Below are 19,565 nucleotides of genomic sequence, written 5' to 3'. Positions count from 1 at the left end.
GAACAAAAGATACTGATAATCACGTATAAGACTCCTAATATAATATTTTTTTTCAGTTCTTAAATAAGAAATTGTTTGAATAAGTGATGGAAGAAAGCGACTCAGTGGAGCTGTGTATAGAAAAAACGTCAAAATGAAAAAAGAATAACAAGAACAATGAAACGATGAAAATTGACAGTTTTCTTAAAAGTGTTGGGGAAAACAGTATTGTAAGACCAAGAACTTCAACCACATGCAGTGATACAATACAATCTGAAAAAGTTGTATATGTTTTTGACAAAAGAGACAGTAGTCGCGGTAGAGGAATCATCAATATGTACCTATCACAGTCAAGTACAATGGCCAAGTGCAAACAACAGTGAATCTAAATAAAGATCCAGCTTTATGGGAAATTAATGGCTTAGTAAACTATTCATCTTTTTTTGTCAACCATTTATCAAAAATTAGTACAAGTATTCTCAAATAGTTCAATAATTGTGATGAGTATACCAATTGTTTAGAATCTGTGCAGTTATTTTTGGATTCCAATGATGTTAAATATCAATATCTTGCTTACTAGGGATTCGTATGCTGCTGTGTATCAGTATTTATTGATTTCATGGATTACATTATTTAGAAGCTCAGAAAATTTACTAAACTGATTTAGAATAAATGTTATTAGTTTAGAAAATTTACTGGACAGGTTTGGAATGACTGTAATCAGTTCTTAATTTTTCATAAGATATGAATGTTTTTAAAAACAAAGAATCATTTCTTAGTCTTTGAATTCTAAAATATTTTCGTCCACCGTCTTTTGTCCGTGTAGAGTATCGAAATGCAGAGGTCAGAAGGGGCGGCAAAATTTGAATAGCCTACCGGCGGCAAATGTGTTAATCCGTATAACCTACCTTGGTATTTATGTAATTACCAAAAAGTAGTTTGGCCCAGGCTAGTCGATTATTGTCGGGGCTGGACGTGGGTAAGGAAAATATGTTTTTTTACAGTCGAAATAGATGGAAAACAAGTAAACCCTGGGGCGCCAGTTGAACGGATTCAACAGGAAAGGGGTTGGGGAAATAACCAAAAAGTCAACAACGAAGCTCCAAGCTTGAAATTTATATTAAATTAATATATAGAAAGAAATATTTACAAACTTCACTACCAACTGTGTAATAACTAAAAAAATTATTTTCAAATGTTATTTGCAACGAACTAATGTAAAAAAACAGGCAACTATATACATCAAGTTTAAAGAACCAATACTTAATACAAAAAACATTCACAGTAAAGATATTAATACGCCGCTATAGGCCATTTTGATCACGATATTACTACTGGAGAACTCTTACTTCGGGTCAATATCGAATCAAAAGATTCGAGTATTGAACTGACAGAGATAGACCTTTACGTAAATTGAAAATGAGGAAACAAATGAACAGTTAAAAGTAACTGCCTGAACCCTAATTTATCCAGAATCTACTTGTCGATTAACTTCAATCAAACTCGATAATTATTACCCCCGTCAACAGCTGTCTTAGGTGCACAGAGAAAAGGAAAATGCCTAAAACTATCCTCTAGTTTTAGGAATGAACTGTAGATTTCAGTACTCAGACTGCTCCAAAATATATCAACAATATCAGGGCTTCTACTCTCGGGTTATCATCATTTTTGTTACTTTTCTTATATACTTGCTACGGCTCTCCGTTGGTACTTTCTAGAGTGTCTCCTCATATCTCAAAGAATGAAATGTATGATGCAACTATAGCTTTTCCGGAGAATTTCTCCAGTTACCAAATAAATATGCCTTGAAAGCTTTTTTTACCACCAAAAGTCTGACAGTGCTCGACGTGAATCTTTCATAGGTGATCTTATTATTCTTGACCAAAAAACCTGAAAACATGTGTTATGGAATTCTCTACCGATATTTCAAGAATAGGAAATGAAAATATTGAATTGATTAATTTGACTGACCTTAGACGTTTTTAGGTTTCGGACAGTTTTTAGGTTTCCTAGCTAGAGACATGATTTCATGTCTGCTTTACGATAGATACTAATCTGAATTGTTTTCAAATCCTGACCGTGAAAATCTCCTCGGTTTTATTTACTCCTGCTTACTAGACAATCCACCATCCCAGCAATATGCTGATAAAATAACGAACCAACAGGGCGGCTCTACTGATTCTTCTGAATTCAGAAATTTAAACCGTTACATCCGCTACTGACTATTAGGTGTTGGTCCACCATCATAATAATATTATGTTATGCAAAATATGATGGGCGACTGCTGATTTTTGGTATGCTAAGTGTCCCTTATATCTTATTTCAATAAATCTTTCAGTCTGTCTATAATATTTTGCATCGCAGTCCTTACATTTGATTTCGTAAATTCCAGACTTTTCCGAATTCTCGACTTTGTCCTTTGGATTTCCTGAAAGATTCTGTAGTGTATTTAGATAATAGTCATTCAACTTCATTGGTAAAAAGCTGTGTTCTTGATTTGAGGTTATTTTAGTTTCATTGGTAAAAAGTAGTTAATTAATATTTAGTGAAGTAATCAGTTGGACTTGTATTCTATCTACAAGGTAAATGGGTTAGTTGAATAGTAATATATGTTATTATTATCAACATTTGCAAAAAATTACTACGAAAGTTTTTTCGATTCCATTCCAATTAGTTGTTTAAATATTGTTTCTGATCGATCATAATATTTTTAGTGTTTCTATCTTCATTCGGATTTGAAAGCCGGGTTGAGTGGACTTCCCATTGCTACGCCGTCTAATTGCTCATAGAAATCTTCTTTCCATTAGAAGTAACTTCCCGTGAGGCAGCCTTGAAGAGTCCCACATTATCACTAGGAAACAGGTTGGCTACATCTCTCTCAAAAAATCTTCCAGCTGGACGTTGGTGAACAAGGACACAACGTCGAAACTAACCAGAATATCACTTTGCTCCAAGTCTTTCGAATCGTTGACGTACGAGGTTGTTTCTCCAACATGGGGCTGAAGTAGCAATGCTAGGTATTTTGACAAGTAATACGTAGGCGAAACCAGTGCAATCACTATGTATCTCAATGGAACTTTTTTTAGTGTAGAGCCGTTCCGCCGTAGAGCCTTGGCGGGACGGCTTCTGTTCTTAGAATGGTCTTCTGAGTGGTTTCCAACAATGATGATGATTTTCTGAGACGGTTTGTATTCTGAAATCTTGATTGTGTTGGGTCTCTTTTCAGCTTGCGGTTACTTGGCGGGTCAAGAAGTTATTCAATTTTTCCGATGTATTCTTCTGTTTTCAAGAGCACTGGGGCGTTTCTCTTGTCAGCTGGTAGAATGGCGATCTCCTCATCTGAGTTTAGGTTTTTTAGAGCCACAATTTCTCTTTTTGGTATATTGCATTTTGATGTTCGGGCCTTGCGTTGAATATTCGCTGTCTCAATACAAATTTTCTCCTCTTTCACATCCGGTAGAGTTCTAATTACAGCTTCCGTGTTAGCTATAATTTCTTCATTCGGTACCCGCTGCGAAATGATCGAGAAGTTACCACCTCTTGCTAATATTTTTATCAACAGTAAAATAAATGTACTTTTTTATATATTGTTCTTTGAAACGCAATTATTTTAATCTACTAAAAATAATTATTATATAAATTTATATAAATAATCATTATATCACTTTTCAGAAAGATTTTCTGAAAAGTTTATGCCATAAGAAATAATTTCTCAATTTAAATAGATTACTATTGAAATCCTTAAATCCAATAACGGTTTTAACGGGTGTAATGTATTGAGTTGTTATAACATAATACCTATGGAGGGCTGGCCAACTAGAGTAACACCCGGAACAGCTTCAGCAATTGATCATATATTTTCAAATTTCATTGACAATGGTACATGCGGTTTATATTGATAACAATATTTCCGATCATAAGTCAATATTTTTTGATTATGGAATAGAACAATTTCAATCGAAAGTGGACGGCGAATTCAGGCGTTCATTCAGTGAAACTGCTATTTCATCTTTTATGACAAACATCCAGGAGGAATCCTGCTTGGCGTATTTGATTTGAATGTAGCTTATCAGTGCTTTTGAGAGATATTTTCTTATTATTTTGAAATTAATTTTCCAAAATGTAAAAAATTCAACGAGAGTGTTAAAAATAATAACGAAATTGAAATTTCAAGTAGAAAGTTGAAAGACCTGTATAATCTTGAAAAAACTGGTAAGGATCTTGAGATTTGCTATTAAATGGAAAAGACAAACACTTCAAGTTTGTAAACTCAACAAAGAAAAAATATTTCCAAAAACGAATTGAGGAGTTTGATAATCCTTCAAAAACAGCCTGGAGAATTATTTCAGAATTATCCAATAAACCAAAAGACAACACTGAGGAAATTTCAATAGGGTTCAGTGATAGTGTTGTCGATTCACCCAAAGAAGTCGCTAACAAGTTTAATAATTATTTTATAGAGGTAATTAAAGTATTATCGAGTCAAATTGATAAGAGAAATCTGGACTTTCAATTTTTTGCGAGAAACATAACATCCCCGAGTAAATCGGTTTTTTTTTAAATCCTTTTACTGAATCTGAACTGTATGAATTACTAAATAGCAAACTTAAAAATAAAAGTTTTTTAGGTTATGACGAACTCCCAATGTTTCTTCTGAAAAAGAGTCACCGTGTTTTAATAAAACCTCTACTTCATTTAGTGAATCTGTCATTCAGTAAAGGAGCATTCCCTAAGCAAATGAAGATAGGTAAATTATACCAGTGTATGAAAAAATAGTCGTAAATTACTGGAAAACGGCAGGCCTGTAACAATTCCATCAAGTATGTCGAAAATATTCGAATATGCTTTTCTGAATAACTTCTATCATTCGTTCGTCATAATAACATCTTTACAAAAAACCAACATGGGTTTCTGAATAAAAAATCCACCACTACAGCTCTACATTCATACCATAGAGAGATTGTGGACTATATTGAAGCAGGAGAGTGCCCTGTTGGGATATTCTGCGATCTCAGCAGGGCATTCGACTGTGTTGCTCATAATATTCTCCTAAGTAAGCTATACAGTTATGTATAAGGCCCTCTCCGAATTAGGAGTACCTTAAGGGTCGATATTGGGACCTATATTGTTTGTATTGTACATAAATGATTTGGAGTATGCAACGTCCGGAACATTCATAACAATGTATGTAGATGACACGTCGATTATAATCTTTGACAAATCAGATTCAGTTAAAAAAAATGTGAGCACGTATTTGGAAGTATTAATAAATGGTTTTCTGCGATCAATTTGTTTTTGAACGAACAATTGATAATTCCGACACAGTAACAACAGAATGTACGAGCTTAAAATTTTAGGTCTTCACATTGATGAATGTTTGAATTGGCAGAAACCACTGTAAGTTCCTAATCAAAACAATTAACTCTATTTCATATCAGTTTCGAAATATTAGGCAAGTTTTGAATGTTGATCAGATGCTGAGGCTGTACTATGCTCAGGTTGATTCCAAACTAAGATATGGAGTGTGCTTCTGGGGTCTTTCCTCTCCCTGCTTGACGTCTTTACAGCACAAAAAACTTATACGTATAATTAGTGGCATAAGTAACCGTGATTCATGCAGAAATGCTTTTGAAAATTTCAGAATTCTAACTGTTCCCAGTCTTTTAGTTTTAGACTTATGCTTGTCTGTTTTTGAGAATAGAAACAAGTTGTTTGTACCAAACAAATGTAAGCATAATATTGATACAAGACAAAAAAAACAATATTTTTTTCCCATTTGCAAAAAACAAATTAGCTTTTGTATCACCCGATCAGATGGCTCCACGTACCTATAATTTGCTTCCAGATATAAAAAAAATCCAAAACCATGTATATCTTCAAAAGAAAACTCAAGGATTCTCTTGTTGATAACTGTTATTATCGCTTCGAAGAATTTATGTGTATAAGTAGGTAGTTGTCATTATCTTTTTTTCAAGAACTTCTAGTCTCCGATCTCTTCTGTTTTTTTTTTTATTTGACGATTTCTATACAAATTTTATAACTTTGTCAAAAATAAGGGAAATGAAGATTTTTTATTATTATATTTTTACCTTCTATTACCTTTAAAATTTATGTATTATTGGTAGACTTTGGGTTGTTTCTGATTGAACCGACATTTTATCGTAAGCCCCCCATAGAGATTAAAGCAGAGCTGTATTTAATTGATATTTGTAATAAACGCTGAAATCTGTTTTCTACTTATATATATATAATAATAATAATATAATTTCTACTAAACCAATCTTTAACTCAGCCAGTGTGTACTTTTTATGGACTATCAGTGTTCTATCAAACGAATAGTTGACTCAGTTTTCACTTGAATAGTTTTGTGCTTACCGTGGAAGCGACGCGCAGGTATTTTCAAGGTCATAGAAGGTAATAAAATCAAATATTTGAGGTAACACAAACCATTAGCTGTTAATGTAGCACCATTAATAAACATAATGTTTTTCAAAAAAATTCAGTAATTTAAAAAATTACCTTGAGCCTATTAAGAATAATTAATCTTTTGTTGTCGGCGTCTGGTATCTGTAGAGTAGGGAGGGTGAGTGTAGACTCACAGCACTTAGGCCACATATGACACATTGTACATCGTCCCGAAGAGTTGTCCTCCTATAGGTCATAGTCCATCCTGCCCTTTCCAGGAAGGTGAACGGATCACTAGGAGACCTCCTTTACATTGGCAGGTGCAGGCCAAGACTCGAAGAATACACGCTTTCTTTGGCAACCTTGAGGTGTCCCACGGTGGCCTCCGCGAAGGTTTTGGAAGGTGTAACGATATTACTGTCGTTGTGCGGTTTCTGCAACCTTCTTGGGGTTCCCTCTGTGGAGGTGCACAAGTGAGGGAGCTTTCCTGCAGGGGCAGCCGGTTTCTTGCCTTTATTCAAGGCGGAGCTCTTGGCGCACGCCGCAGGAAGTGCCCTTGCTGTTGGAGGTGATCTGCTATATCCAGCCTCATTCCAAGCGGTAGATTGGGGTGGACATTATTGTTCATCCCCAACCACCGCCTTAGATTGAGGTGAGCACTTCTGTCCAGCCTCGGGATTGGTTTTTGGTTTTGTTGTTTCTGTTTTTGTGTTGGTTCATTCATGTGTGTTCTCACGAGTAGCAAAGAAAGAGTTGGTCACCTCTGGCAGAGCCTCGCATTACCAGAGGTAGGCTGATTACAATGAGGTTTCGCCCAGTTCCCTAAGGCGACCGTTCCTGACCGCATATCACCCTGCGGCCATTTAATTGTCGCCACGATTCCTTACACCTTAGCTTGGGTAGGCTGGTCCACGGTGGCATGTTTTGCAAAGGTTTTGGGGGTTATAGTTCCCCTCACCCTACTTATTTTTGCCACTGACCAGGAGTCCGGCGACCCCGTCCGTAAGGCCAGATTGGCTTCCCGGACAGGGCCGTAAGTCCCTTGGTCGTTCCCCTATCCGCCACCTGGAGACGCGACCAATAAGTAGTCCAACCCACGGGGTTGTTGTCGGCGTCTATTTCCATATGTAAACATTTGGGTTTATAGGGCTTGATCGTGTGGCGGATAAAGTATCTTCTGATTTCGTACTTGGTTATATTCAGTTGAGACGATAAATCTCTAAGGGTCATTCGTGGATATTCTCCATTTGCCACCAATACAGCGTTTTCCTCAGGATATGAATGCATTCGATGAGGTTTACCATTTTCAGAGATTTCAGTAACACTACCAGTTTCACTGAAAACAGCTATATTGCAGCTGCTTTTCCCTAAGTGATTGAGTTGAATACCACAGCAACTTCTCTACTAAGTGGATCATTATCATCAAAGAACCAAACAATTTCGATTTTTTTTTAACTTTATCTTAATTTCATTATCACAAATAAAAGTAATTTAAATTTTTGATATTTTTTTCAAGATAAGGGAGAACGTAAAAAGATCTTTTCCTCTTTCGAATCTCAACTTCTACTAGAAGAAACTGAAAAGTCTCAGGTACTTTTCATCGTGCGATTCCTACCACGATTGCAACCACGAAATCAATTATGGTATTAGTCACATTGGACACTCTCCAGTTTGCGAATTGAAAAGAAATCCTCTGAAGTGAAAACCGACTAAATAAATTCACACATCGGTATCGCATTTGAACCTCATTTAGTTCCTAACGACAGCGTTAAGTATGTCATTCAGAGTGGCGTTTCACACGATTTAACTACTAAATGCAGGGAACTAAACAAGATAACAAAATATCCAGACGATCGTTAGACGAGAACTAGAGAGATTATAACTTTCCGGGAGCATCCCGTGCACAAGGGCATCGATACCGGAAAAGCAATATGGGGTGCTGTTTTACTGCCAGGATATGAAACGCGTATTTGGATTGGTATTCGAACACGGCAATAAAACGAACAGAAGCGGGTTTTCGAAAGCGAGATGAGCTGGGAAAATGCAATCTGGGTTTTCTTCGTTGAGTTTTCGATCTCATTGATCTTGCGGTATTTGTTTAGGGTGGGACGGATTTTGTACGATATATTTTCTGGTGGATTGAAAAATTGGAGACACGATACCTTGGTACAACGAGGTCCGCTGAGTTCAGAGTCGCTAGATGTTCTTTCAATAGTAGTGAGTGGTTTTCATTAGAGGGTTCATAAAACCAACCTCAATACGAGAATTGAGAAGCTTCGACCTTTACTTTTGATATTTGACCTGTAACGCTCTCAATTGTGTAAACAATGAACAAATATATCAACATTGTTTATTGTTTAGAAAAATGACCCTTGATATTTTGCGATTCCGAAGAGGGAGCCTGAATATCAGCTACCAAGCCCAAGGCAGCAGGCGCGCAAAGGAGGCTTACAAATAAAGCAACAGGCGCGCGTGTTAATAAAAAAAATACTTTTTTCAAATGAAGAAATTCATGCAAAGTGAGTTTAAATTATATTGAGTAGGTTACGTATAGCGCCATCTGCCCGCGAATAGATCAAGCAATAATGTCGATATATCAAGGAGATTACGTACAGCGTCATCTGCCCGCGAATAGATCAAGCAATAATGTCGATAATTCTTTCATATACGGATCCCGAGCTTGAGAGTTGCAAACAAACAAACATACATACATACATACAGGCGAAGCTAATAAAAGCGTGTTAATAAAAATACTGTTTTCAAATGAAGAAATACATGTAAAGTGTGTTCGAATTATATCAAAGAGGTAACGTACAGCGCCATCTGCCCGCGAATAGATCAGGCAATAAGGTCGATCAAATACAGATTCCGAGCATTCAAACGGGAATAACCGAATAAATGGAGAGTTACAAACAAACAAACTGACAAACAATCAAACATACATACATATAGGTGAAGCTAATAAAAAAAGTGTGTTAATAAAAAAAAAAGAGTTGCTTGCAACGAAATAAAATTTGTAAAAAAACTTCATTATTCTCAGGGAGCGAATGGTAAATATTTTTGAACATTTATTGGTATGACTGCAGGTTCTTGAAACGAATATAAAATTGTTGATGACTCGGAAACGGATAATGCAATTTCAATAAATAAAATAATATTGGATTGAGAATTGAAATACCTATCAAACGAGATATCACAAGACTTCATTTGCACGAAAAAAAAATTGGGAGCGCTCTCTCTCTCGAGAAAAAGTAATAAATATGATTCCATTTTATGTAATATTATTCCGGATTTCAAAAGTTAAGAAAGAGGGGGATTATTTACGAATTGTATTGTGTCTGACCCCATTTCGGAACGCCTATTTTGGAACAATGAAAAAAGGTATTAACTTTTATTTATTATTATAAAATTTCATGCTACTATGATAAGTGCCATTTTCGAAAAAACAAGTTGTGTGACGGGGAAATATAATCATTTGGTTGCACTTTTCCATGAATGATTTACTGAAATTGTAGAGAGATCTATTTTCGAAAACAAAGCATAGAACCTCTAGAATATAAACACATTTTTCTATTAATACAATATTCTTTGCACGGGCAATAACCCTTGACACACGTGTACCAGGAACCGATATCAATAACCGATGTATTTATTTATTTCTTGATTAGAATGAATTTAGTTTTTACTTTCTCACTCATCTTGATTTGTATTTTTCATTCAATTCTCATTTTGATGATGATGATTATTATTATTAGTAAATTTAAAAGAGTATATGGGGGCGACAGACAAACAAAGAGATTTACGATATAATTTTAACTTACACTTCGATTGTGGAACACCTATAACCTCTAAAACGTAGAGGTATTTTTCTATGGTTACTCATAGTAACCAACGAAAATTTACTTTGAACATTTGGAATGTAAAAGGCTACAACTTGATATATTGAACAAATAATATATACATAAATGATATAAACATTCGCTAACATTATTTCAATGTTACTCATTCACAAACTATTAGACTTTCTTGTAAATTCGTTCAATTTCATAAAATTTTTAACAATGTCTGGTCAGTAATTTCATATTCCTACATCCTCAAAACGTCCGCCAAGTATATTAAATTCGTTTCCTGGGTAAAGCTTCAGTTAAGATAACATATTTCAAGTTCCCAGCTATATTTTGATGGACGGATTTTGTCTTGGGAACGGACCGAGCATATTTCACATGGAATTTAATATATGTTATCTCTATGGTTCAACTGGAACATTCTCCTAGAAGTTCATTAATGTGTAGTTTCACAAAATGGACATCAACTAATAAATCTCGATTCTTGAATATGTCAGCAATGGTACAGGTGCTGTTTTATTTAGCTTGCCCTATTTGTTTGTTTGGGACAAATTTAGTAATTGAAGTTTGACCCCTTTCTGTGTAATTTTGATTCAGTAAACTAATATTCCATAAATAACATTGTCACTACGAGTCGCAAAAAACTTTTCGAAAGTATCTTTTTATCGAAATCATCCAAATAAACCATGATCAATCAAGATTCATATTAATAGTGAAAGTAAGAATTAGAATTCGAATTATTTTTTAGAAGATGACAGCACTACCAACTGTCGAAAGCGCTCGCAGATAATTAATAGAAGATATAAAGCTTCAAATCCTTTTTGTAGAATTTAATATATATAATATTTAATATTTATATATATATATATATATATATATATATATATATATATATATATATATATATATATATATATATATGAGTACAATTCTTGATCATTAGATGGCGATGAATATATCGCTTCTTTTACAGAAAATGCCGTTTGAATAACTGGCATCGCCGAAATAGAGATATTTCACAAATTTCACTAATATAGAAAGTAATTGATACTTAACAATTTCGATGTCATATATTATCGCTAGAAATATGGTTTATGTAAATAATGAACATCACTGGAATTTGTATAATGTCAACAAACATTGTAAATAACAGTTAATGTGACTTTATGAGCATCGAGGAAATACTGTAATGGATGTAACTAAAACAGCATTCGGTTTATCCATTAGCCAAACATTAGTCCTATTGCCACTATCCTGCAATCATTTATTTCCAGTAGCGAAATTGGTTTGGAATAATATTCAATTATCGAAATTGTTACATTAATGGGTCCGATAATAGAACACTGAGAAAAACAGCCCAAGTAATAATATGCATGTGATACAATTTTGATTATTGCTATAATTTTTCCATTTACCACTTTCAAACCGTAGTATTTGCTGCAGATAAAAAAAGAACTCTGACCACGAAATATCTACTGTTAATTACGTTAATTTACCTGGACAATATGTACACTACTCCCAAGAGATAGATTACTAACTTTTCATAAACTACACCTTACGATTTGATCTTCACAAACTTTATTTTCATAAATATGACATATTTCGCTATCAGAGTAGCTTTTTCGTGGTGAATAACATACTAAAAGTTAACTCTTTACTCTAATTTTTTTAAACTTCACCATTGAGAACTACTCATTCAGGTACTCACTCGATCATAATTACCTAGAGCATCTAATGAACATTCATATACCTGAGGTACATGGTATATTCTCAATTATGATCAATGTCTACGAAGAATAGGATAACATCGGTTACCAAGAAAACTTGGTCATTCAGTAAAATGTTAAAATTTTTAGGTTTATTAATGTACTCTGCTTCCAAATGATTTGAACCTTTATTTTCTATGTGTAAAATTTCGAAATCTCCATTAAAGATAGGATTTTCTTCTAAGAAATGATTTGAATATGTTGATTTTATTTTCTTATTCTCATATGATGTTCCTGGACACGATTTTTGAATGTTTTGCCAGTTTGCCATATTCATAAAAACTGAGATCATGAATATATATTCAAGAAACAGTTATTGGTGAAATGATTGTGTGCCATCCGTTCTTCTTACAGACAAAAAGGAAGCCCGATATGATTTGATATATGTCGAGATCCTGCCTATCCCAATCAGATAAAACGCTCATCTGTCAGACTTCCACGGCGAAATTAAATTTAGCCATCGATATGAGACGCTTTCCTTTCGAGAAGCAACGCAATTTCCTTCACGGCTTCCTGTTTCCTGAGAATTTCTCAAACCGCTTTAACCGATGTTGGCGGATTAAATATCTCCGTCAATAACTACAAGGCAATGTGATCAGCAGGCGCGAGAATTCCATTACGTCCAATTTCGAGATTGCCGGCAGATTATTCGGTTTCCAGTCTGAATTGTTTGATGTTTTTCACATCGAATTATTTCTCTTCAATTGGCTGAAAGAGATGCGCTCTCGCACTGAATTAATATTTGAAATGCTTCAACATCTCAATCGACCATCAATGTGGTTGCAGCAAATGAAGATCAGTCGTCAGTTTCATCAAAAACGATTGAACATTCATAATACTGCCAGAATAAATAACAGATCCCCATGCCCCCTCCCGGGTTGAGTGCCCTGAGAGACGAAATCTTCCCCACACGGTTACTGTGTGCAGAACATCCCATCTCGTTCATTCACCCCCGCTCTTCCGAAGCAATCCTCAATTTACTGATGGGCAGTTCAGCATGATTAACATCTGACCTACTACGGTCGAAAGCCACCTTTAAGTGCTTTTACTTTCTAATCTAATATTTTATTGAGTCGTGACTTTACTTGAATGTAATTATTGCATGGGGCCCCCAAAAACTAACCGGAGACGAGTGTCTTGAAGTCGCGAACAAGTGTTTCTCAGTGAATATACAAATTAAGTGGGTTTGAAATCTGGTTATGAAGTTTTTATACTTACCGGAGCTGCCTGATAGTGACTCTCGAGGGTGGTCTCTGATTCTGTTTGTTGGCCTCTTGTATTTATCTCTTTCTGGAAATCTGGGGTTATCCCTATTTAATGCTTCGTTTAGATCGCGTAGCGCTGGATTGGCATGCGATCGGATTCTGTCGAACACGTTTTATAATAATAATAATAATAAAACGTCTTTATTCACCTGAAGTAAGAACATACGGAATATACAAAAAAAAATGAGGTGAATGGGCGGAGGGTCAGCAAACCTGTTTTTAAACTTTACCTTCGAGAAAAAATGAAATTTGAAATGAATAAAAGAAAATTATAGTACATACAGACAATTTCAAAAAAAGATTATTATTCAGTCACCAAATCTTTTGTGTAAACGCATGAGCCACGGCCAGCATGAGGAAAGTGAACTACTCAACTAAATGCTCTTTGAGTCTTTTTTTGAAGTTTTTCAACGTGTATGATGTGAATTTACTGGGCAGGAGATTGTAGAATTTAGCTGCGTTGTATGAGAAGCTGCGAGTAAAAACAGAAGGCCTGTGTTCAGGAATGACCAGCACCGACTCACCGAGTGTGTCCCGATTTGGAAACAGTTGCCTTAAGATGTTGAAAGACGTTTGAATCAAATGGCTAACGTGTTTTGTAAAGCGCAGTTCAGAATCGAGCCACAGGCCTAGGTTCTCTGCTTCAGTTGCAAAAGATATGAATATAAAGACTATTTTTAGACATATCTCGCAATCTTTTTGATCCAAAGATCATTACTGCTGACTTTTTGGAGTTTAACTTCAATTTATGAGCTGATGAAATATCAAAGGCTGGTCTGTAGGTCACGATTAATGAGGTTTTGAGCGGAACCAATGTCAGGGAACTGAAAAGAGAAGTATAGTTGAGTATCATATGCGTGTTCTCTCATATACGCGTCTTCGTATTGTATGTTCAGGTCCAGGTTTTGGAATATATATCTGTTCGGTATGTATCTTGGAGCGTTTACGGCGGCTCGCAGGCACGCGTTCATAAACGTCTGGATATTTCGTCTGTATGTCGCTGCGCACTGGCCCCAACAGATCAAGAACAAACGGTTTTCAGTTCTGAAAACTCTTGATCCTGTTAGCAAACATAGGAGACTAGGTGATGCAGCTAGGAAGCACTGATCATTTTCTCAAGTACAAGATATCTCATGTCTTGCAACAGAAACATATTCTATATCAGGAGTGGAAACCAACTCTCCCTGAGTAAGTCAGCGATTGCTTGCGCCCAAACAATAACTCATCCAAACCAGAGGAAAAAGCCTGGAATAGCTTTTTCCTCTGGATCAGGAGACCGTCTTTTGGAAGATGGGCGCAGTTAATACCCATGGTAGAGCATTTCCCTAAAATGCGTCACAAAAGACATGACTTCCCGAGCCACACATTTGAGTTGCTCATATATTTAACGGCGGTAGTCGCAGACTGACCGTCGCGTCGTCAGATATTCAACGTCGGAGTATTACTCTAGAAGTTGACTCGAAAGATCGTTCACCAAATAAAGTAATCGTCTTTTTCATAAACTACACTAAACTCCAAAAGTTTGTGGAGATCAAATCGTGATCAAACTCCAAAAGTTTGTGGAGATCAAATCGTGAGGTGTAGTTTATGAAATTACTATGGATCTTCATCAAGTAACGGCCGACTCAGTCAGAAAAGTAAAGTAATTGTCACAATAAACCCCTGTGAATTGCAATGTAGGGTAGGACTCACTTACTCACTTTGGACCTACCTAGATCAAGGTTGGTAGTTCCTGCCCAAAAAAGCTGGAAGTTTGCATCAAATTGCCATTTAGCATATTCTGAAGTTGCTGGAATCTCTACGAAAAATATATTTGTGTCCTTTTATAGATATTTTCATGGAAAGTGTTCGACTGTGTCCTACTTATCACAAAAACCACTTTTAGTGCTTTCAAGGGTTTTCCTGCGAAGCTTGTACTTGCCAAAATTCTTCAAACTTTTTTATTCTGAAGAGTTTCTATGTAGTTTAAAGAAAATTTTCCTATAGGAAGAAATAGAAACTACAAAAACATGAGAACTATCATGTTAAGACCTATTATTCTGCATCGTTACATGACCCTTTGTCAACAGATGCGTTTTTTGTCTCAAGATCTATACACCAATGTTACTATTTTCAAGTCCGGGATATTTCTTTGAAGACTCAGGAAGACCAATATATATCTTACCCTATTAAGAATTCAGACTTTTGCCTTGTTACACTTACAGTTTCGATGACATTAAGCTCAAATTCATATTCAATTAGAAAATAAAAATTTCGTTTGATTCTGAGCATAACTCAGACGGAACAATCCCTATATTTTCTTCTGCAGCTTCGAACAAACAGTTTGTTCTTTGGAGGGTATCATTAGCCTATTTCTTCTGTCGTGCACAATAATCATCATGTATGGATAGTGCTAGAGTCTTGCTTGAAACTTTTTAATATTCTCAGTAACTTGTTTCAATTAAGAAAACAGCCATCTTCCTTTCGTGTATTGAACAGCAGAACGGTCAAAAAATAGAACGTTCGAATGCCAAAGACACTTTTCCTACTGTATGTCACGGATTACGGGTCCTTATGACATAATATGCCAAAAATTTTTACAAAAAAAACTCAAAGATGTAGAACACCAAAGAACACAAGCGATCTCAAGTTGTATACAATAGAATACATGACAACTATAGTAACTGTCAATTCTCCAAAAAATGTGGATGAGATATGAAGATAGCTACTCAGATATTTTAGCAAAAACAGCAGTACATCACGACAGATTGTGTAGGAAGTTTAATTAAATAGGAAATTGAGAAACTGTATGCACTAATCTAATCGAAACTAATACATGTAATCTAAGAGAGAATAAAACCAGTCTTTGTGACAAAAAACGAAAACATACCAAATGTTGTTTCACATAATCTTCAGAAAGGTCATGGTGTACCATAAACTCCTGAAATATACCATCACGTTTTTTATCAATAATCCTCCATAATCATCTGTCATATCATTTTGTATTACTTTACTCGTAGTTGGTATCTGTTTTATCCAAAAGGTTACAAAAGTGATTAGAATGAACAGTTCCTCCACCTTTTTCTCAATGTAATTTTCAAACTCTCTTTCAATCGACTTTGGTGTTGTATTACAATTATTTTTAAAATTACATGTATTTCGTTGTTTCAGGATGTTCCGGTAATCCAGATGCCAAACGTCTCTACGACGATCTTTTATCAAACTACAATAAACTGGTGCGACCCGTCATCAACGTTACAGATGCTCTCACCGTTAAGATTAAGCTCAAACTATCACAACTTATTGATGTTGTAAGTATTTTTTCATCACATTTAAAAAATAAATCAATGACTAGTCGAAACAAGACCCTAAACAAACGCATTTGTAATCTAACACCACAGCCATAAGCCACAGGCAAGTTTCGCCATCGATGCCGTCCAAGATTATCCTCGTTCAGCATTGATATTCGTCTTTTGTAATTTCCATAGATAGCGCCACATCGTTAAAGGAGAGGACATCGTCTGAGAAAACTGAAAAACAGTTTCAGCAAGACAAAAATCGACTCAGAATGATTACAGAGGTATCCACAGAACACTTTTCATTCAGAAGAAACCTAAACAGGCTAGATGATGGAGATCTTAACTGCAGGAAATGTTTCAGAGGAAAAGAGACAGCTCTTCATGTTCAATGTGATTGTCAGGCACTAGATTACAGGAAGCAAGCAGTTTTGAAACAACCCAAATTATATCTAGACTCCTAACACACATCCAATATGTTCAAATTTGTATATACAAGCACCACGTGGTTGAAATTTAAGACCGCGAAGATTAGAGATTGAACATTCATCCTAAGGAAATGCTCTACAGAAATATCTGGTACACAGACGGGTCAAAAACCAAATATGCGACGGGAGCTGGAATATACCATGCGGGGAAAAACATCAATTTGAGACCTCAACGAAACGAGACACGGATATTGATATATAGGCCTTTGGTACCCCTAGAGGGCGTACCAAAGATATTTTATTCAAAACCAAATTGAGAAATATAAACATAGAGAGTACTGGGAAAACACGCCTGAGGACACATCCAGGGGAACAGACACGGGAAAACTTTTATGAAGGGACCGTCCGAGAATAAAACCGAAGAACTGCTCCAAAAAAGCAGAGATTGGCTGAGAAAAATTACAGTGCTACTCAATGGACACTGTCCATTGAGAGGACACCTGAATAAAATAGGGTTGTTTAATGGAGACCTCAGTTGCAGTCGAAGTAACAAAAAGAGACCTCTCAACATATTTTATGCGAAGGTGAGGTTTTGAAAGTAAACGATTTATGGACAACCCAAATTATGTTCAGAAGAATATGACATACATCCAGCAAGATACATGCATAGACTATTCCACGGGACTAAGCTTGTTGGAATGGATTTCATGAAACAATGGGAGATTCGGAAGAAATGGTCAAGTTATTCCTTTCAAAAACAGTGAACAAATGTCTTTGGCAATTGTGGAACGAATAGAGTCCAAATAGTCCCTAAAAAATATATCTGTTATCTAGAAAGTCATGGAAGGAACAACAACATAATATTTTACTTTCAAAAATCACTGATTTTATAAACCAAAAAGTCTAACAGAAATCAAAATACGAGGAGAAATACATAAGTATTGAAAAAATATATATTTCGCAGTACGATCTTATACATTCCTACCGAAAATTAATTCTCCGACTAATATCACTATGGACAGTAAATTATATCCAGAAATATTAATGCCACTTACTTCACACAGGATATTCTTGCAGATTCTTCCCGTTCATCCAGCAGTAGAAATACGCGAAAATCCATCGAGTAGATCTACACATTTGTTTCCAGGTATTACCGCTTGTCAGTGTAGAAAATATCCGACCTAAATATTTACCTGAGAGCAAGCTTTGTTAACTAGTAATAGTAATTATTCATAGTAACTTTATAACAAACTGCCCGACTCATTGAAAACTACAGATAGAATTCAGGTTTTCAAAACCACCCCTAAACGGTTTTTATTAGAACATAATTTTTATACCATAGATGAATTTCTCAATCTTCCGTAATTTTATTTCTCTATTACATTAATTTAATGGAGCTGGAGTTGAATGAAGTTGAAGTACAAAATGCTATTTGACCTATCCTATAACTTTGTGAGTTCTACAGGATTAATAAAGTGATTTGATTTTGATTTGATTTGACGAGTAACAGTATCTCATCGCAAACAAGGAAGCATCTCATGTACCAACACCTAATAGAAATTAAAATTTGTCTGATGACTGGATGAAAAAACATAGAAAAAGCAAATCTACTAGCTGAACAATTTGCATCCCACTCCACAGTCGATTTTCTGGGAAAGGCACCACCCACTATTCCCACACTAGAATCCACAATACCGGAAATTACTTTTCGACAACGTCTAGTGAGGCTAATTTTGAAACAACTCAATTACAGCAAGGAGTCTAGTCCTGATGAAGTGCCCGTCATCGTTCTTAAAAAGTGTGCAAATGAACTCGAACCAGTATTTCGCAGAATTTCCAACCTGTCTTATAAGAAACGGGTTGTTCCTTCTTGTTGGAAGATTGCTCGCGTTCAGCTCATTCCCAAAAAAGAAAAAAAAAAAATCCAAATAACCATAGACCACAGTCGCTTCGCTCTCAGTGATATCAAAAATAATGGAGAAGGCCTTAGACCACCATATCCTCAAATATTTGGAAGGCTTTAACATCTTGAGCGATCAACAGTATGGCTATAATCGCTATAATCATAGTATCGCCCCCGAAGGCAACTATATTGGATAATAAAATCAAATTTTACAATTTTTTTCACATTGGTAGCCTTCAAACTTTCCAGCTTAACTGATATATAATGAAGGGACAGGAAAATTAGCTAAGTCACAAATAGTCTAAATAGCTGGAGCTATTTAGACTATTCTAGAAGAATTTCAATTCAATTTAGTTAGACAAAAACAGTACAACGACATCGGGCATTGAAGAATTCCTGAGAATCATGATGCTCCACTATCAGTGACCGTCATCATTGATGACGTAAATCATAGATGCAGCTGTTGGTCAACACAATCTCCAGTATTTCTATCAAGTATTTCTATCTTTGCTATCAGTGATAGCATAATAATCAATATGACTTTCGGGAACAAAGATCAACAGGCGACCTTCTATCGTATGTCACCCATATTTGTAATAACGCAATCAAGAAACATGGGGAGTCAAGAGCTGTTGCTCTGTTGGGAGTCTAAAGCCTCTGACCATGTGTGTCATGAGGGTTTTCTGGCAAAACTTCCAT

The 19,565-nt window shown here is 35.6% G+C and overlaps 1 protein-coding gene across 4 annotated transcripts in view; it reads left to right on the top strand.

The window, feature by feature from the left end:
* The window catches only part of nAChRa3 (nicotinic acetylcholine receptor alpha 3 subunit), a 173,062-nt gene that overhangs the window by 95,556 nt on the left and 57,941 nt on the right, over positions 1-19,565 (top strand). For all 4 annotated transcript variants that reach the window (XM_074178019.1, XM_074178017.1, XM_074178020.1 and 1 more), the window contains exon 3: positions 16,411-16,550. In XM_074178019.1, coding sequence (XP_074034120.1) covers positions 16,411-16,550 — 140 coding nt within the window. The remainder of the gene's footprint in view (positions 1-16,410; positions 16,551-19,565) is intronic.

Source organism: Leptinotarsa decemlineata, unplaced genomic scaffold, assembly GCF_025532065.1.
Source record: "Leptinotarsa decemlineata unplaced genomic scaffold, Ldec_3_MD MMD2_tig00003335_RagTag_RagTag, whole genome shotgun sequence".
Lineage (NCBI taxonomy): Eukaryota > Metazoa > Arthropoda > Insecta > Coleoptera > Chrysomelidae > Leptinotarsa > Leptinotarsa decemlineata.
The sequence above is the reverse complement of the archived record's forward strand: the minus strand, read 5'-3'. Positions and strand labels throughout refer to the sequence as shown.